The sequence below is a fragment of the Carassius gibelio genome, chromosome A10, assembly GCF_023724105.1.
Source record: "Carassius gibelio isolate Cgi1373 ecotype wild population from Czech Republic chromosome A10, carGib1.2-hapl.c, whole genome shotgun sequence".
In the NCBI taxonomy this organism is placed as follows: Eukaryota; Metazoa; Chordata; class Actinopteri; order Cypriniformes; family Cyprinidae; genus Carassius; species Carassius gibelio.
The window spans coordinates 12607360-12629032 of NC_068380.1; the positions used below are offsets into that span (position 1 = coordinate 12607360).

At 35.6% G+C, this 21673-nt stretch overlaps 1 protein-coding gene across 1 annotated transcript; it reads left to right on the top strand.

The window, feature by feature from the left end:
- The first annotated feature begins 765 nt into the window (after positions 1-765).
- Positions 766-21120, top strand: LOC128021217 (phosphatidylinositol transfer protein alpha isoform). The gene is made up of 12 exons (XM_052608257.1): positions 766-963; positions 5952-5982; positions 11821-11966; positions 13674-13765; positions 15454-15461; positions 15698-15772; positions 15864-15947; positions 16015-16092; positions 16241-16351; positions 16691-16813; positions 17438-17522; positions 18474-21120. Exons 1-11 carry the CDS (start codon positions 947-949, stop codon positions 17483-17485), a joined length of 813 nt encoding a protein of 270 aa, XP_052464217.1. The 5' UTR covers positions 766-946; the 3' UTR covers positions 17486-17522; positions 18474-21120.
- Positions 21121-21673: the final 553 nt, after the last annotated feature.

A 21673-nucleotide genomic window follows, 5' to 3' on the forward strand; every position in this document is an offset into this window, starting at 1 on the left:
ATATCATAATTTATGAATGAAATAACTATATGTATCCACAAGATCTTCATAGTCTTGTGGGGAAAAATATATATATGACATAATTACATAATATTTAATTTTGTGTTTAGTACAAACATGAACAAGTTATTTAATTATTTAAAATATAGTTTTTTATATGTATATATTCTTTGTAATGTCACAATTATTTTTTCTCACGTTGTATAAATGAGTTTTTTTCATCAATTAAAATATAGTCTTATAAGTGTTACTCCTCTCAGGGGTCATCATAATCCTGGATCCTTGAGTGGCATCGAGAAAAAAAGGGGCTGACTCTTCATTAAAGTTAGAAATCAGATCTTACAAGTCTACTGCACAAATACATCTGGGTTTGAAATATATGAACAATATATTGTGAATGGGAGACACTGTATTTATTTACTGTATTCAATGTTTTGAGAAACGCTTTGAAGGGCAGATCATACTGTAACTACATGAAAATAATCGGATGGTGGGATCTGTCTCCAGATGTGATATAAATAGACTGCACCAGTTTATCGTTACATAATTTGTGACAGATTGTAATTTGACTGATAGAGAGCTATACGACCACCAGCTGTTACATCACACAAACGACCACCTAAGAGCTTCCATCGACGGTCGGTCTGGGGTTTTATTTATTTTTTATGATGCATTAAGGCTGATAACGATCAACCCCCCTCCATATCATCACCCCATGACGTCATCACTCCTCTGTCACAGCATCAGGGTTTGTCGTTAACGCCCCCCTCGGCCCCGATCAGGAAGTGAATCTGTGGGAAATAGAAAAACGGTCCCTAGAATGACATAGAAGCTGGTGAGGTGGGGTAGACCGAGACACCGGGACTAACGCAAGACTCGACTCCTATTTGGGTTCATCCAGGTGCTAAACCTCGTTATCTTTGGAAGGCAGAGAGCACCGGAGAAAATGCTGATTAAAGAATTGTAAGTGCAGCGTTATTTTCGGATCTGACTGTGATGTGGGAGCATCCTCTGTCCGTTCATGCAGCGCAGGCACCAGAGGCCATGGCGACATTGGAAACTTGACTTTCCGACAGTACACATCTAAAGCCCTTGATTTTATGAATATTTTTTGATACATTTAATATATACATGGCTTTGATGCATAGTCATCAATTTACCGTGGCCTACAGTACACGTTATGTGTTTAAAACATGCGTGTGACATTTTAACTGGTGCAATTATAATTTGTAATAAATTAGATGCTTTTAAATTTATATTGTCACATATCCAATCAACCGAGTTTAATTGTCTCTTTATTGTGTTATTGATACGCTCGAGAAGGTGAAACTGAGACACCGCGTTCCGATATTAAATGGCGACTGTGTATTTTGTACTAATACTCTCAGAAACATCCCGTTCATTCATGTCCATGTGGCCACGAGTTTGGCTATATTCACATTTTCGTTAAACCGTCCGCGCTTTTCAGAACAACGTGGATGCGTTCACCTTGCGCATGTTTCATTGAACCGCGCGACGAACTATGGCTAACTTAATAATATACTCCAAACCTCCCCAACCAGTCACCTTTGAAATATTAATAACCTTTCTTTACCTGGGTTTTAGGTAGTGTACACCTTTTCTTTAATTAAGTTACTTAAAAAGTATTTCTGTTAGTAATTTTCAGGGAGTTCAAATCGTATATTGATGCGTCTATCGTCAAATCATAGCAGAGGCTTTTTCAACAAACACTAGCGATACATTTAAAGTCGTAAACCCAGTCTAATAAAATGATAAATATTACCAATATTTAGTTTTGTTGATTTAGCACAAGATACAGACAGCAGCTGTTGCCATGGTTACTTCATACGCAAAGTTTGTTCGCTTGCGTTTGCGCACTCTGAAGTAAACTTCTTTGGTTACTGTGTAAACTTAGGGCACTTTCATCTGTTTAGGCTGGTAGACCAGCATCATACCAGTTAACGAGAAATCCATCTGGTTTTTCTCACAGTCGGAACACAGGCTACATTTGTCCTTAAAGGGTTAGTTCACCCAAAAATGAAAATTCTGTCATTAATTACTCACCCTCATGTTCTTCCAAACCTAGAAGACCTTCGTTCATAGAGCGGGAACATATTTTATATGGGGGGTGCTGGGGGCGGGGCTTGATGTTGCAGGGCGGGGCCATGGAGGGGGATATTTTCAACAAAATCCGAATATTAATCAGCCTAAACTCTTATGGATTAACATACAAAGAAGACAGCGTCATATGCAAACCAATATATATTTGTGCTTTTTTGATTTTAGTGCAAGGATATGTTTTTCTTTAATATTTCTATTAAGGGGATTTTACTCAATTTGAACATCAGTGATACGCAAACGTTTTGGTTAGTACAAAGTGCAGATGTACATGCGATGTAAGAGATTAATTCATCATACACTGATTAAAGCTTAGCTTTTTTTAGAGTGCTTACACTCACACTAGACCGAGTCCAGTGATATTCTTTGATAATGTAAATGTTCTTTGTTCACTGCATAATTAATTTGTCCGTTGTTTGGTTAATCGTGGACATGCAGATTTATAATTAAACTTAAAATGTCTTTTAATTAAACTTGGTCTGGTTAAATACAAATTCAGTCTTAATTAAATATTTTATCATAACATATAATAATAAAACGTTATGATGTGCATAGTTAATAGATACATTAGGCTAGTGGTTTAAGTGCGTTTGACCAGAGAGTAGAGCACAAGTACAGAGCTGTGCTTATGTGATTGACGGTGGCCATCTTGAGAAGCGAGAAAGCTTCAAAAGATGGCTCATAAAAAGGCTACATAGACCCTATTTTAACAATGTCCTTAACTACCTTTCTGGGTCTTGAACATGGTAGTTGCATTGCTGTCAATCTAATAAATCATGCACTAATTTTATGCTTGTCATGTGACACACAGCAGCCATGATAACATTGTATAACTGATACAAGTTGTTTATAGGATGTCTTATTTTTTTTTTAAAAAAATTTTATTCGAAATATTTCCAAACGTAATAATTTATAATTGAATGTATCAGCTAATGTTGTACCGCACTGAATGATCTAATCACACTGATGTGATTGTATCAAATATAAAAAAAAAATATTATTTGCCTATTTTTTTATTTCCTTTAGCACTTTGAATAGCTATGAGACCTCTGCTGTCTATGCAGGGTCAGAAAGCTCTCGGATTTCATTAGAAATATCTTAATTTGTGTTCTGAAGATAAAAAAGGTATTACGGGTCTAGAATGACATGAGGTTGAGTATTTAATGACAGAATTGTAATTTCGGGGTGAACTAACCCTTTCAGAAATACCTCTTTTCTCTTTAATTCCACTGTGGAGGGGTTATTTTGTGCACACGCACATCTTCTGTATGACTCAGCCACGAGCCAAATCTCTTCACTAGATGCATGTAACAAGGACGCGATGCAAACTTATTATCATGTATCATACACTCCTCATTGCCGGCATCTCTCTGACGCCACTTTCAGCCACGTCATGGAGATTTCAAGGAACAGAGAGGGCTCAGCAGAGAACGCGGTGTCCGTTATGCATCAAATGTAGCTTATGAGTTTAAATAAAAACAAGGTGTTAATCTTTGTAGTAGGCTATGTGAGCTGAAGCAGTGAGCTCTTGTTCTGTGTGTCTCTTTCTCACTGCTCTAGTTCACCTCCAGGATTCAGACACAATGTTTGCTGGGTCTCCTACTTAACTTATATGCCATAAAACAGTTTTAGTCACACGTGTCATGCCAATTTTACAATCTATATGAGAGTTTCTCAACACTTCTTGCCTGTGAAATTTTAGAAAATAATCTCATAACTAGTTTATTTAATTTGTCTCACTAACAGCATCCAACAGTGTATAAAACTGAAGCCATTTGTCTTCTTTTTGTTACAAAATCACAGAAAATGTTCACAGAATAGATAAAAAAATGGAAAATAAAAATGTTTTATGATTTTTTAAATTTAGATGATCACGTTTTAATTATGTAATGATTTATATTTTCATCATGTATTTTCATAGTTAAGACTGAAAGCTTTAGGACTGGGGTAACATCATAAAATCTATAAATAAGATGGATTGGAAAACTTCAGAAATAAATAATGAAATGTCATATTATTATGTCTTAATCTTTGTCTGAATGCATTATGTTTCACAAATTTAGTGTAAAGGAGAGCTGAACTTTCAGGTGAATCTTGAATTTCAGGATCTATTTGTATACTTGATTGTCTTGTAACCGAAACAATAAGTAAAGCCTTTCTTATACAGCGAAATGCAGTCATGCGGGCAAAGGCATTTATAATGCAGAAAGTTGCCTGGGTGTCATGGAGGCAGAGTACATGAGACACCAAATCCAGCACGGTGAACGCTAGTCCCTGTCCAGGACACAGGCGGCACTCAGGAGGGCAAGGTGACTCCTGCTATTAACAGATGATGATAACAGCAAACAGTAAAACACACCTGTGCGACCATGGCATTTGATAAATAGAGAGACTTCCCCGTTTATGAAGCACCTAATATATGGTGAGGATAGAAATTCCCTCAAGCGCAACATGACTATACTGCAAAATCATGTTCATAATTTGTATTTTTGATTTGTTTTCCAGTAAAAATATCAGAATTATCCTAACCTGTTATTCTCATCAAAGCGTGGACTTCTTTCCCAATGATCTTGTCATTTGTTAAAGGTGAACCTGGTCCTTGACCTGCTGACAAGCTCATGTGTCCTGTCACAGAAGCCCTCATAAGTCAGATGTAGACAGTGCTGAAGGGTGTGTGTGTGTGTGTGTGTGTGTGTGATAAGGCAGATAATGAGAGAGCTGTGCTGGATTGGAGCGTGGTATTGGTGTTGTATTACTCCTGAGAAGTATTGATTATATATGGGTGCTGCACAGAGTTAGGTATACTGCCAACTACCATCCAGAAACAGTACACATACAGCATAGCAGAGATGTGCTTGACAGGGAATAGCTTTTATAGGTTTGCTAATATGAACAGGTTCATTTTGTATTCTTAGTCAAGGAGGTCCTGATGCAGCAATTGTGTTATAGTTTCTCTATTTTTTTTGTGCTGTTAAGTTTATTAGGAATATAAAGATGAGCTGAAAAAGACAGATTCCCAAACAATATTTTCCACTGTGCACTGAGAACTTTTTTTTCATATTTTTATATTTAAGCTATATATATATATATATATATATATATATATATATATATATATATATATATATATATATATATATATATATATATATATTAGGGTACTTACTTTGGTGTAAAAATACAGTATTTATATATTTTATTTGTTTTTAACTAAAAAAAAAAAAAAAAAAACTTTTTATGCACTATACTGTTAAAAAGTTTGGGATCAGTAAGATTTTTTATTTATTTATATAAATTAATACATTTAATCAGCAAGGACACATTAAATTGATCAAACATTTATAATGTTACAAAATTTCAACTTCAAGTAAATGCCGTCCTTTTGATGTTTCTATTCATCAAAGAATCCTGAAAAAAGTATAACTTTTCACAAAAAAAGTAATAAAAAGCACAGTTTCTTATATTGATAATACTACTAATAATAAAAGTAAATAAATGAATAAATGACATTTAATATTTCTAAAATATATTAAAACTGAAAACATTTTAAATCTTTATAATATTTCTCATTATCTCAGTTTTTTACTTTTACTGTTTTTGATGATAAATGCAGCCATTAAATAATAATAATAAAAAACTTATTTATTTCAAACTTTCCACTATGTATGTTGTGTTAATAATTTAAGAAATTATCAGAATAGTGCCCAAATAAAAATCCTATTCATTTCTGCAGTTTAAAGAAACGAGACATGATGGTAATAGCTATAATGATAGATCAAACCTGCTTATTACTGGTAGATTTTAAATAATTTGTTTTTCTTGCTCTCTTGCAGTCGAGTGATCCTACCGATTTCTGTGGAGGAGGTAAGTGCAAATTGAGTGTGTTTGTTTGTGAGTGTATATCTGTGTACACAGTGAACGCTGGTAATGACACTGAACACAAACTTTGTTTTGGTATGTGTGTGTGCAGCGTCAAACACTGATTTGCATGTGTTGAGTTCGGATGACTCAGTCTTAGCTGGTTTTGACAGCAGAGGAGTCACAATGTAGTTTGTGATGCTCTCCATGTGCACTAAGCCACAGATCTGCACACCATCCTGTCATTCAGTCTCTTATGAGTCAGTTATCTCAGCAAGAGGATGAATCTTTCTCCTCTCATGCTGTTTGATCCCGTACTGCCCATGGAGAAACAGTAATGCATAATTTCTCTCAGTTTGTGTCAGTTAATAGTTGTGCTTTTGGCCCTGTCAGCATTTTTTTTGTGCCACATTTTTGCTTCCTCTCTGTCTCTCATTCTTTTCTCTGCCCCATCCAGACAGCATTCCCTGTGTCTCCCAGTCTCCTCATTTCCCATGATCCTCTAATCCTCTAGCGTGTCATTCTGTTCAGTGATCTGGTTGTGAATATCTAAAGAGTTACCTGATACCTCCTCCTTCTGCTTCTCTTTCTCTCAGCTTTTCTCATCATCTAGCCTCACACAGTTGTGATCTGCAAAGAAATAAAATTCTGCCAACTGCCAAGATTATCAGTTAATTTTGAGCATTAAAGGTGCAGTGTGTAATTTTTGAACACAAATCAGAATCAGAATATGCTCCATTGGCCAAGCGTTCTTTTTGCCTGAGCAATGGCTGAAGGTTGGAAATTGCTGTTTGGGCAAGTTTTGCAAATATTACACACTGCAACTTTAAAGGAATAGTTCACCCAAAAATGAAACAGATTTAGCAGAGATTTGGAGAAATGTACTTTTTAGCATCACTTGCTCACTAATGGATCCTCTGCAGTGAATGGGTGTTCCCAAGTCCAACCAGCTGATAAAAACAACATAATAATCCTCAAGTAATCCACAGTCCAGTCCACCGAATAATGTCTTCTGAAGTGAAAAGCTGCGTGTTTGTAAGAAACAAATTCATTATTAAAGGATTAATTCAATTCCAGAATAAAAACTGAATAATTAAAAAAATTAATTAAATTAAAAAAATAATAATAATTTACTCCCCCCATGTCATTTAGGATGCTCATGTCTTTCTTTCTTCAGACGAAAAGAAATTCAGGGTTTTGAGGAAAACGTCCCAGGATTTCTCTCTATATAATGGAATTCAATGGGAGCAAAGGGGTCCTAAATTGCAGTTTCAAGCAGCTTCAAAGAGCTCTACACGATACGAGCCAAAGAATAAGTGTCTTGTCTAGTGAATCTATCTGTCATTTTCTAAAAATTAAAATTGCTTGTCTTGCACTAGTTCAACTTCACGTCTTATGTTGGAAAGGTCACGCATGATGTAGGTGGAAGCACTGACCCAGCGTTTACAAAAGCAAATGTGCAAAGAAAGTCAAATGCCCTTCACAAAAAAAAGGTAAAACTTTTGTCTGATGATTTAGAAATTTTTTCCGGAGTACAAAGATAAACCAACTGCGCGTGACCTTTCCGAAGTTATTACGCAATTGAGTAAAGTCATGGACACACATCGCAGACCTAGTGCAAGAAAATCATTTGTGGTTTCACTAGATAAGGCACTTGTTTCTGGGCTGGGATCATAGAGCTCTTTGAAGCTGCATTGAAACTTCAGTTTAGACCTTCAACCCGTTGATCCCATTGAAGTTTACTATAATGGGAAAATCCTGTAATGTTTTTCTCAAAAACCTTAATTTCTTTTTCGACTTTTAATAAATTCTTTCTGGATGACATGAGTAAATTATCACAAAATATTTATTCTTTAAGTGAACTAAACCTTTAAAGTGACCCTATTATGCCCTTTTTAAGGTCCCTTATATTGTTTTTGGTGTAATCCTACAGTAGATTTACATGCATGCAAGGTCAAAAAACGCTTTAGTTTTCTCAAAATATGCATTTAATATCACCTAATTTTCCAATAATTCTCAAATGATTTGTTGAAAGCAATTCTAAGATGTAGGACCCTATTTTAATGATCTAAGCACATAGTTTAAAGTGCACAGCGCAGTTGCACTTAGTGCGCATTAAAATCCACTTTTGCTAGTTTAAGGAAGGGAAAAATGGTCGGCGTGCCGAGTGCTTGGTCTAAAAGGGTAGTGCCCATTCTCTTAATGAGTAATGGGTGTCATCTCCCATTCCCTTTAAAAACCAGTTGCATTCGCACCATGGCAGGTTCGCTATTTATCTGTCAGGAAGGTCTAAAATACCGCACACAAATTCAAAGTAGACCATGCATGTGTGACGATTTGCAAAGCAGATTCAACAATAGATAAATACATGTAACATTCATAAATGTGAATGTAAATTTTAAATAATTTAATATTTACATATATTAACGTAAACATTTAAAATGTATTTAGGTTAGATGCATTTGTGTGAGCATTTTTGTGGAAATATTTATTATTTTACTTGTGTATTCATGAATTCATTGTGCTGAGCATTTATGAATTTTGTTATGTATATGTATAATTTTTGAGGCAGATCTGGCTCCATATAACAGGGGCAATTTAAGGCAAGCACTATACAAGCTAAAACAGTCCAAAACAGGTCTAAGCAAATGTGTCTGTGAATTTTGATGTGAGAGGACAACAGGGGATGGGCTTTTCCACTGGAGGAAGTGTTACTGTAATTTTACGGACAGAATTTAAAATGCCTTGATGGATTTGGGCCAGATTATACAAATTGAAGAGCTGCTTCCACCTTGTGAGGCCCCTCTTCATCTGGACTCATTTTTAGATACATAAGCATATTCTGAAAAAGTACTGTCTGCCAAGATCCATTTGGATAATAGTCCAATCAGTTCAGTCACATAAAATATGTCTAGGACGAGACATTTTAATGTAAGCACTTTGTGTCAGGTCAGCGTCTCCTCCTTGCACACAGTGGGAGTTTAAAAGGTTAAATAAGCAGCTTTTGCATTGCATTGCATTCATTAAGACTGCACAATTAAATGAACTTTGAGCAGATTAGATTTAGACTGAGTTTAATGAACCAAGGGTGGGTGAACATTGCTACTGTAGTTTCAGTCTTTCATCATCATCATCTTCATTGATTAGTGTATTTTCAGTCAGAGTAATGATCCTTATTACTGACATGCTGTAATTTTCATAAAGCGATTGCAGATAAACTATTGTCTTCAGTGAAAAATTGACATTTAAGGGATGCCAATTCATTTAAAAAGGTTTATCTATAATTCATAGAGGTTTATTTTGTACTTGCCCAGATGAATATGAAAATCTTGAAAAGTATAGTTTCATAGCAGTATTTGAAAATACTGCAGTGTACAGCAATACTGCAAGCTTGTGATTATAATATTGATTTTATGCAGCAGTTCAATAAAAGGTGTTAATATCAAGCTATATTCTCAATGTGGAAGCGATTTCCTATCAATGCACAAGATTTCATTCAAGACTTAGCTGTTATATGAACATCTAGAATAACAGTTCAGTAAAGTAAGAAAAGGTCCACAACTTCTCTTATGTTAAAAATAAAGTGGATTGAGCAACTTATATTCTAGACACAATATTATACAATATCTACTTAATGTGACAATGAACCAGTCCCAAACCATGTCAAAGCAGAAGCATCACGCATCTCACGAAATGTGTTTTTTTCATTTAAAACAAATCGGTAGAGTGAGTGATTCAGTGACACACTCACTTGATTTGTTGCTGAATAAATTTGAGTTTTGAATGAATGATTCAAACTCACACATAAAAAACAGTTACTTGTCGCCACCTACTAAGCAAGTATAAATCCAATAACCTTTTTTTTTCATTATTACTGTAAAAATATGTTTATCTTATTTTATTTGTATATAATGGATAGTGGTAATGGAAAATGAAGACATTTAAATAAATAAATTTTTAGGCTTTTTTATCGTCTATATAATTTGTATTCACCATTTAACCTTTAGTCAACCTTTAGTCAATCTTTGATCCACATTTCAAAAAAATAAAATCATGGCATGATATTAATTCCTCAAGCTGCAAGTTTTGGCCCTTTGTGCCTCCCATTTTCATAAAATTCCCAGAATCACCTCTGGTCATTAGTCTGCAAGTTTCCAGATGTGAATAAATAATGACAATCTAATTTCTTTTGAGCGCTGAGAGCAGAGAACAGCTCTTGTCAGAAAAGCTCACATGAATTAAAGCCCATGCAGATATATTTTATTTGGTGGATGTTGTTTAAAGCAAGAGGGTAAAATTCTATTCCTGGAGTCCTTTCATTCAGCAGGGAATGATGGATTAAGAAAGCTTACTTGCTTAAGGGCAGCTGGGCAGTTTATGCCCCCTTATGACATTCCCTCATTTCTACCCTTCCTCCTCCTCCTGTTTATAATCATACCGCACACAAACACCATAAGCTGTCTGCCATTGTAGACTGGCTGGCGCATGAGATATCCTTTCCCTCTGTTAGCCTGTCGATTAGTCTGAGCTCACATCTTTTAACCTGTCCATCACCATCAGTGAACTATAATCACACTCTCATGTAGTCTACACATTATCAAATGCTGCTCATTCAAAAATATTACAGTTTAGTGCACTGTCCCTTTAAAAAAAGATGTATGGCACACCAATACAAAGAAATAGCACATCCGCTGCAGACGAAACCCTGTCCAATGATCTGTGTCTGTGTGTGTGTGGTTTGCAGAGCGAGAGGGATGATAATGTGTGATGTAGGTTGGATTTTCGGTGCTGCAAAGTGACGCAATCTGCTACTGGCGTCTGATTGGATAAGAGGACAGAGGAAATCTTTGATTGGCAGAGGAATGATGACACTGCATGACCATATAGAACCACATACATAGTTCCACATACTACACAGAAATCATGAAATCCAAATCTATTTATGGATTGGAGTGTGTCACCTTGCTCTACTCCCTCTTTCTTTTTCTCCCCTTTTCTCCTCTATCTGTCATTTTCTGGTGCCAACTGGTATAAATAGGCTTTGTGTCATCATTTTCTTTCTTCTGTTCTCTCTTTCTCACTCACTCTCTCTCTCTCTCTCTCTCTCTCTCTCTTACACACGCTTATGTGTGATGGACAGTGTGTATAGGGATGAAAGCCCAGATTTGAACAGCTGGGCTGTTTCTAGGTAAGATTCAGGAGGTGTTTTAGCTCAAGTCTTTGCTGCCGGCTCAGCTTGACTCTGAGCGAAGGCTGGTAACAGTGTACACTAAATCTCTCATTCTACACACGCAATCTACAATCTTTAAAATTAAGGTTCTTAACTGGCATCTATGGTTCCATGAAGAACTTTCAACATCCATGGAATTGTTCAATTGGACAAAAACTTTCTTTATAGTGGAAAAGCATCTTTATATTATTCAAATGTTTTAGAGAAAAAAAAAATGTTTTAAGAACTGTTCGCTGAATTGTTCTTTGGGAAAATTGTCCTTCTGTTGCAATTGCTGACAAAACACACTTTTAGAGCCTTTATTTTTAATAGCCTATAACAAAATGGACTAATTTTACTAAACAATATCTTTAACTTTTCTCATCATGTGCCAAGTGTATTTTGTAAATGCTTTTTTATTGATTGATTTATTTTTGTAATTGAGCAGCAAGATTATTGTATGGCTATAAAAAAAAAAAAAAAATCTAGTCTAAATGTCCAGTTCAGTTGCCCTTGAAAATGCTGCTAATGGTACGATACTAACAGAAAACATGCTTCATTTCCATACAGACATCAGAAAAATTGATAACTTGCCATTTAGTAAGTGAGTCCGATGCTTTATGTGTGTCCCACAGTATCAGGTTGGACAGCTATACTCAGTAGCGGAGGCCAGTAAGAACGAGACGGGTGGAGGAGAGGGTGTGGAGGTGTTGAAGAACGAACCCTATGAGAAGGATGGAGAGAAGGGACAGTACACACACAAAATCTACCACCTGCAGAGGTGCTCACACTTACACAAACCCACAGACACAAGTGTGTAAAATAAAATAAAATATGCTAGATTTATTTTATAGTGCACTAAAAAATAGGTGCATAATTTACACATCAAGATGTTCCAAACCTGTATGGCTTTTGAGCTTCCACAAAAAAAAAAAAAAGTTTTGCAGAATGTCCTGGTTGTTATGAACCATTGAGTTGGAAAAAAAATTACAAAAAGCACCATAAAAATGGTCTTTTGTTAGTTCCTCACATAACATTATCAAATTTCTTTAGAACACTCAGAATATGAATGATGTGGACTATTTTATGTACTTTTATGATGCTGTTTTGACATTTGGGTGCTTGACTTTATTTTTTGCTTCATTTTCTGTTAACTAACCCTTTAAGGTAAATTTTATGTGTATAATTTAAGTAAAAAGAAATGCAAAAATAATGAATGTTTTCAGGCAGATTTACAAAATACCTCCCTTGTCTGTTATTGGTCAGACAAACAGATAGCACCGCCCCAAATTTACACCATTGGTTGAGCCACTATTGCTATGTTGACCAGGGGCCCGTTCTGCATACATCGTTTACTCAGTTAGCTGGATTTGAATGTTGATGATTTGGCGTGATCTTGGATCATTTGGTTCTTCGAAGCTCATCCCGGAGCTGCTGTCATAGCAACAGGTCCGTAAGCTTAAACCTGCTCGGGAGCAGGCTTATTTCATGTAAACAGGATTAGATCGCTTCTTTTCAACCAGAACTGATACTCAAAATATGTCAAGAGTATCATACTGATCCAGGGACAATAATTTAAAATAATAATCATTAAAAAAAATTATTTAAAAATAATATAAAAATGCTGTGTAGTCGATAACAGCCTACTATAGACACAGCCAGTTTTACTCACTGAAATATTTATGTCATAAAATTATTACTTCATAATTGTATTAGAGTCTTACACACATGCTATACAGATAATAGAGTCGTGCATTATTTTGAGTGATGACTGCTTTTATAAGAGTGGCTTGATGGAGCGCAGGAGATGCAGATAACATGATATTGACCCTTTAGAAACTTTCATTAATGCTGTCACGTAACAAATCTGTCCAAATATAAAATGAAATGAAAAGATAATTTCTACATTGAAATAAAAATGTAAAGACTGCACAACTATTATAAATTGCGAATCTAAATAATTGGGAATCATGAAAAAAAAAAAAAAAAAACATGTATTTATTATCTCTTTCATGTATCTATTATAACAGTTCTGTATAGTTTTGTTTGCTTGGCTGTTTCCTTAAAAGAGTCCAGATATTTGTCAAGTTTTTCGTCAGGTGTCGTTTTAAATTTTATGATGTCATTACATTGCCGTCTTGCCACCAGCCAATCGCTGCCCTGCTGATAATGGTTTCGAGTATCGATACATATCCCCTTTTAAGCCAACACATGAACGCGCAATTATCTCCGATAACTCAGTCCAGCGATACTAATCATACACAACAGGTGTGTTCGAAGAACCCAATTAGCCGGATCATGATTAGCACGATGATATCATCTTGGATGTGTCATTTGATCTCGGATGTAATAAGCGACGTATGAAGAACGGGCCCCTGGTTAAATTGCTCAAACAAACAGAAAAGTTTTGAAGAAAGAATTATAATAAATAGACATTTCTGTTTATTTTGTATATAGTCTACTTCTAATTGCATTTTTGCTTTTTCAGTAAAGTCCCGTCATTTGTACGAATGCTTGCGCCAGCATCAGCACTGAACATTCACGAGAAAGCTTGGAACGCCTACCCATACTGCCGCACAGGTAACACACACACACACACACATGCTTAGAAGCTAGATTTCTTTTCATGTGCTCTTTGTTTCTCTCGCTTTCTTATTATTATGTCTTCCTATCTATTTCTCCCTGTCTCTTTCTCTTGTCCCTGTGTTTGCGGGCACTGAATAATTCACTGTTTGAGCTGAGCAGGAGTGGAGTTACAGCACAGGAAACTGAGATTATACTGACACATTCCCTTCACATCATTTTCACAGCCGCATAGACGACAGTCTCCCCATTCGCTGAAGAATGTTATCAAGATATTTCTAAATCTCACTGCAGTGCTTAAAACAAACTGAAGTCTACAGTTTGGTTTTTGAATAAATGGAAAAAGCTGATATGGCAAGTATTGAGCTGTACTGAATTTTCTGATTATTTAATCATGTAAGTATTGAATAAAAAAAATAAAAATTGTCTGAGATTATTGGCCATCTGTCAGCAAGCTGCTTGAAGAAAGAAAGTGTTTTCCACTATTTGTCCAAGACAGGGATGTCTACAGATATTCAGTTGAGAGCCAAGAGCTCTAGCTTCTACAGTTCCGATGGGAGTTCGATGTCCCATTTAAAGGTGCAATAAAATGGAAGTAGCAAAAGATGTTTCTTTTCAGGTTGTGGGAGTTTGTTTGTTGTGGGGTCAGTTGTGGAGGGACCGTGGTTTAAACAGAATACATTACTGGAATCAAGATTGAATACAATACAATACAATACAATTTTATTTGTTAAACACATTTAAAACAACCGAGGTTAGCCAAAGTGCTGGACAATGACATAATTGCAACAAATAGAAAAAAAATAAAAATTGAGATTTGATAAAAAAAAACGACTGTCAAATTTAATAATAATGATAATACTACAGCATGCCTAGATTAATCGTTCACAATAAGATAAATAACATGCATCTGTGAAATAGATTATAGATAATAGATTTCATTTCATGATTTTAAGAAGTCAGAATTGCCTATTCAAGACTGCTTTTAAATATAGAATCACAAATCATAGAAATTACTAAACTGACATTTTCCTCATAAAACAGCATTGGAGTAAAACATCATCTTAAGAGTTGCCTCAAGTGAACAGAATTCATTACTGAGCTGATTTATTGTTTCATACCATTTTTTACTATGATACGGAGCCCCGCACATGTTATGCAGGAAAAAATATTAGGCTTAATCGTGCACACGATTTACTAATCCGTTCCCTCATTGCACTAAAACGTGCACACGATTACTATTGCGTTCCCTCTATTTCGTAAATTGTGCCCACGATTTCCCAATTCATACGCTCAATTTGCTTAATCGTGTGCACAATTTAGCAAATCGAAAAATGCAATAGTAAATCGAAAGAACGCAATAGTAATCGTGTGCACGTTTTAGTACATTAAGGGAACGAATTAGTCAATCGTGCGCACATTTTTTTTTTTTTTTCTTGCATGTCATGTGCCACAAAGCTTATTGTTGTTTGATTAGAATTTATGAGTAATGACTCACAGTCTGAATAGAACTAATCTTAATTTTAACTATTATTTCAGTATCTTTACTTCCAGACTAAGTTCACATGGGCTAAAATGAGGTTAAGTCTTAAATGAGTTGTGATGTTTTCATACATAGAAATGATCTAATTCATATTTTATTATCCTTCCCCGGCCACTATTGTCTGTCCTGCATCACCTGTCAGTAATTACTGTAAGTATACACTCTTTACAAGTACACGAATGTGTATTTTTCTAGTTATACTTGTAATTTGAATGAACAAACATGTTGAACATGTAGATGTACAGAACAAGCACATACAAACACTCACTGTTTGTGTGAAAGAGGAGACAGTAACTTTAGCTGCAGTGAAAGGAGAGAGGACAGTCAGTATGTTACTGAAGAGTTTATGGTTTATCAGTTTGTTCATTGAGTATCTGTGTTTTTAGAATGAGTATATGAAAGAAAACTTCCTCGTCAAGATTGAGACGTGGCACAAACCTGACATGGGACAGCAGGAAAATGTGAGTATAGTTTGTGTGTATGAGCTCCACAAATTTGTGTCTAACCTGACAGTCGAGTTCTTAAGCGTGATTGTTGTGTTCATGTGTACAGGTTCACGGACTAGACCCAGACACCTGGAAGAAGGTGGAGGTGATGTACATAGACATCGCAGACCGGAGTCAGGTGGAGCCAAAGGTGGGCTTCACTTAGATAAAATTGCCACCTGTTACTTTCTAATCTGATCAGCGCTGTCTGTCTATAGGACTATAAACCAGAGGAAGACCCCACTAAGTTTAAGTCTGCAAAGACTGGAAGAGGGCCGCTCGGTCCGGATTGGAGGGTGATATATTTTAAAGCACTTCTTCTAATGGCTGTGTTGCTTGAATACATTTTGTGTAAATGTAGTAAGTGCATGCTTGATGTATGAGTGGGAAGCTTATTAATGGGAAATGATATGCAAATGCTTAATGGATTTTGGGTCTGTGTAGAAAGAGCTACCTAAAAAGACAGACTGCCCACACATGTGTGCCTACAAACTGGTTACTGTCAAGTTCAAGTGGTGGGGCCTGCAAAACAAAGTGGAAAACTTTATTCAAAAGGTCAGTGGGATTGATTAAAGAGTATATTAAAGTTAAAATCAGAAATCAGATTTGACTGTATTTAGTGCATGTTCCTGGTCTGATTATTCCTTAAAAATAAAGTTTACTGAGAGGACTTACATTTTTGGCCCTCATTTTTGGCTTTGTTGGGGAAGGCCGCAATTTTTACTTTATCCAATTTAAATTATTTCAATTTTTTATTATCAAAAACATAAAATGTGTCATTTGCTAACTATTTCATGAGTTCTGATTACCATTTCATGTTGACTTATAATGTCATGTCATGGCATCTTGTGGATATTAGTTCAAACTATATAAAAGTCATCTTCCCTTTAACAGCAAGAGAAGCGCTTGTTCACTAATTTCCACCGGCAGCTGTTCTGTTGGATTGATAAATGGATCGAGCTGAACATGGACGACATCCGCCGAATGGAGGAAGAGACCAGGAGGGAACTGGATGAGGTCAGATGAGACGTCGTCCTCCAGTAGATTTACATTTACCCTGTCTTTCTCCACTTTCAGTTATTCAGTTTGAACTAGCCTTTATATGGTAATGGTGAATTTTAGCCAGTTAGCCAAACAAACCATTTACCCTGAGATATTTTGTTGTCAAATTTAACAGAGCACTGACAGCTCAATTCATTTGTTGCGAGACTGAGTTTTTGTTTATGTTCTGGTGCATTGTGTGTCGCCTTCGACCTGCCACACATTTTCCCATCGTACAAAGACAACTATGTGTAACAGCGCAGATGAATAATTGAATGTAGCTCATAATGAGGTCTGGTCACTGCGAACAAAAGGGGCAGCAGAGCGGAGCAGGTCACAGTTCAGCGCTCTCAGGTGCCGTTTGGGGAATGAGTGACATCATGTATTGGCGATATCCCCAGCTTCACATACTTTGCAGGACTATCCCAGAAATCAAGTGTCTCCTACTTTACTTCCACAAGTGATCTGTTGTCTACCAGAAAATAAGAAAAATCCTTAAAGATAAAGTCCTTCCTGAATCATATTTTTAACCCCTTCTTTTTCTGCAAGGAGCTGTTTACTTTATCTACACATGCATGCTTTCCCATCGCTGTCTTCCAGATGAGAGTGAAGGATCCAGTGAAAGGCATGGTGGCTCTTGAAGACTGAGGCTGCTCTGTGTTCCTGGATGCTGCTGTTCAAAAAGGTAATTCATGATCTTTGGCGCCCCCTAATGTCATTATCTGAAGCAGCAAGTGAGAACTTCAAAATTATTTCATATTTCCTAGTCTATGAACACAGTATATAGGCTATGTTTGGGATAGCATACGCACATTAACTTTTTTTTTGGGAGTATATAGTTTATGTGGTATGTACAGTATGCGGATTTTCTGTATGCAAAGAATAATCCCAGAGTGCATTGCACTGAACTTGGCCTTTCATTGACATTGCAAAATATATTTTTTAACCACAATAATAAAAATGTAAAATAAACATGTATTTTTAGGTTGGTAACTGTACGCCACAGCCAATTATGTCACGTGATGTTTTTTTTTGTTCTGTATTTTTTAAGGATATTTGTTATGCTCCCCAAGTTTGCATTTATTTAATAATAAAAAAATACAATCAAAACAGAAATATGAAATGCTATTAATAATTTTAAAGAACTGTTTTTTTATTTAAATAAACATTTGAAAATGCAATTTATTCCTGTGTTGGCAAAGCTGAATTTTCAGCATCATTATTCCAGTCTTCATAGTCACATGATCTTTCCGAAATCTTTCTACTATGCTGATCTGCTCCTCGAGAAAATTCTTAGAATTATCAATGTGAAAAACAATGTGCTAATTAATAGTTTTTTTTTTTTTTTTTCAGGATTCTTTTATTAATAGAAAACTAATTTTGTTGTAGCATTAAACAAAAAATAATAATAAGATAAAATAAAAATAAATAAAATGATCAATTTAATGCATCCTTGATGACAGGATCTTACTGACTCAAAACCTTTGAATGGGATTATGTACTGAACCATATTCAATCATTATATTAGTAATCTCTTTTGAACATAACTGTGGTGTTTAACCTTTAGAGTAAATTAATGTTCTTCTCTGTCTCTCTCTCTCTCTCTGCCATGTCATTTCCTGTGAGTTTTTCTCAGATCAGACCTGAACTTCTGGAGACCAGTAGCATCTCTCTCCTCAATCTCATCAAAGCAACATGTCTTTTTAATCGTGATCGAAGTCCTTCATCCAGTCCTTTTGTCCTGAGCAGCTTTCACATCCTCCTTTCAGTCTGACAGTGGAGCACATTGACTAGTTCAGTAGGCTTTTATTCCGGTTCTATCCTCATGCCCAGTTTCTGAAGTCTGCCTACTTAAACAAATACAGGGACGATCAGCAGTTCGTCGTTTATGATGTCAGATCATTACCTTAACATTTGGAGCTCGGCAGAATGGATTTATAAGATGAGTTTAATGTAAAGCAGATGATATTTGTGTGTATATATTTTCAGAATATCTATTGGCAGTGGAATCCTTGTGACAGATGTATAAACAGGGTTTTGAAGTTAATGTTCTCTGAATAGTTTTCAGACCAAGCCGGTTTTCCTTGCTTTGTTTTAATCTATAGTGATTTGTTTTTGTTGCTTTATTTTATTTTATTTTACTATTATTATTTTTTTTTTTACCCACTTTTAAATCTGTTTACCAGCTGATCCAGGATCTAAGTGTGTCTCTTTATAGTGGAGTACTGTACAATCACAGTCGTGTCATCCGGAACATTCATTTATTTGTGAGATGAATTTTGGATTCATTTTGACTGGCAGCTGCTTAATCACCTTAAAATGTCAGACTGCAAGTACTGTTCATAATTTAATGCGAGACATAGTTTATTATGACTCATTGAACAGTATCACATTCTTGAAATAAGTTGAAGTTTAAAAGTGTTGTTTGTTAATCAGTCAATATTAATGTTGCATTGTCATCTCTTCCACAATTTCATTGTGTGTGCTATTTTAGTCAAGTTATTGTATTGGTTTATTTTTTTTATAAAAAAGACAGGTGTATAGTAGGTGTAGCTCTCCCTCCCTTGGCTGTTTTTGATTGGTTTACAAGATCAGGCTCCGCCCTTTTCTTTATTCAGTGGCTGACTGTCTTTAAAAAAACTTGAAGAGGCAACGCTAAACCTTTAGTCTTGACATCTTTCATAAAAGCTTCATTCCTAATATAGAAAAAGTTTTTTCCTGACTATTTTGTTCGCTACCAGATAAGGTGCTTAAGGAGGATATTTTACGTCATGTCTCACCTCCTTTCTGTTTTGTTGAAGGATTCATTATCGTACTTCCCCTTTTATTACTTGTCTTGAGGATAAAGACACATTTATCCAGATGTTAGCAATAATACCTCCTTCCACAAACCCTTCCAATCAACACACATGTGAGATAGTGACTTTATTAGTGTATAATCCATCCCCTCTCAGAATGTTGCGTCAATAGGACTTCAAGACAAATATACTCACTTCCAATCGCTTCTTACCTGGAATCAGGTAAGGAAGATGAAATGGGTTGAGGATGCATTTTTAAATCAGTCTTTTCTAAGTAACGTGATGTATGTGCATTTGAAGTTCTCAGTGTTTCTTTTTTTTTGCTCGAGGGATATCCGTCATGTAACTGGAATGGAGGTTTACACCCATGTGTTTCTTTCAGCCAATGCTCAGGACCCATTGATGCACACCTAAATTCACTCTGACAAGAGTTCAATTATTCTTGTAGAATCGCATCGAATTCTTTGAAATTCATAACAATGCCATTGAGTTCTTAATAAGTGAATGCAGGTTTTATGGTGTAGACTGTGTTAAAACATCTTTACTGTCATAATACAACCACCGATACACCAGAACTGTGTTGGTCCTGAGTCTAATCAAAGTGATGTATGGATGTATGTATTGAATTGTATATAATATATAAATATATGTAGATTAACACATAAAAACTATATAAATATAATCCCGACTATCCTGCCAGGATATCAGCACATACAGCCTTCCATCAACCTAACCAGAGTAATTATATCTAGTGGTTTAGTAATGGTTGGGTGTTATCTGTGGGTGAAGTTACTATTTTCTGGAATGTGGGGATTATGGTGACCTAGGGAATTAAAAACTAAATTTGAACTGTTGATTCGAACAGTCTATAATGGAACTTTCAGATAACTCCGCCCATCACTGTCACTGGCCCCGCCCCTCCTCCCTGGCCACTCCTCTTTGGCAGGATGGTGTCTAGATATGTTTTCATTCATCGATTGTTGTTGTATTTTTGCTGTGAGCCGTAGAAATCTCTCACTTTTAAATTCATTTCAAAGCTTACACTGTGAACGTAGCCACGAACTTGAGAAATGAGCCTTTCAAGGGGTTTTGGACAAGGTTGCCATTCTTCTCTCAGGAGACTCGAGTGAAACTTGTCCTTGATCAGTCCAAGCTGGTGTTTGAATGACAGACAAGTGGCTTATAAAAGGGAACTATCCACATGAACTGATCATCCACAGTGTGTGTTATCATTATGTGAGCAGATCATGGTAAACAGGACTTTCTCATAGATATGTTGTTGTTAGATTTCACAATATGTTTGTCGAAATTAAAAACCCAGTGATTATAGAAATACATTTTTTTTTTTTATTAATTTATGTTTAACCCCCACCTTGTCATGTCATTTTTTTTTTTTTTTACTGTGAATTTGTGCCTTTTGTCATTTTATCTTCCAATAAAACTACATTGGAGATGTGAAAAAAATAAATATACTTTTAAAAAGAACTGTTTTACTGCTTTACGTATCCTCAAGTTGTAAAAAAATATTCAATATTGTTTTTTATTTTTATTTTTTTCTGTATATTGGTACATTTTCTTCTCTGATCGAACATTTTTCAGTTATATGCTTAACACCAGTTGTCCCCCTAGTGTTTAGCGCACTGACACATTGAGCTGTGGTGCTCATATAGGTGACAGGTGTTTGAATCTGGCTTGCAACATTTCCACAGTAAACATGCTGGTTACTCAAACCTAACCCATTCAGCGACACCACTCCGGACAAACACATAAACAAGCACAAATGACAAACCCTCGTCCCTTCATCAAGTGAAACGTTCAGCCTAATCAGGATTTGAAGAGATGAAGCCAGATTAAACTAACCCCTTCTTATGAGGCCTTCAGAAAGGGGATTGTGTTTGATTCAGACATTTGGATTTCATTTTCACAGTTGAAAATGTACATACTATATGTGACATGTTTAAATACTTATTAAATGTATTTATTAATTATATTCAGTAGCAATAAAACTCGATTCGTTCAGCTCTGAGATAACTAAATA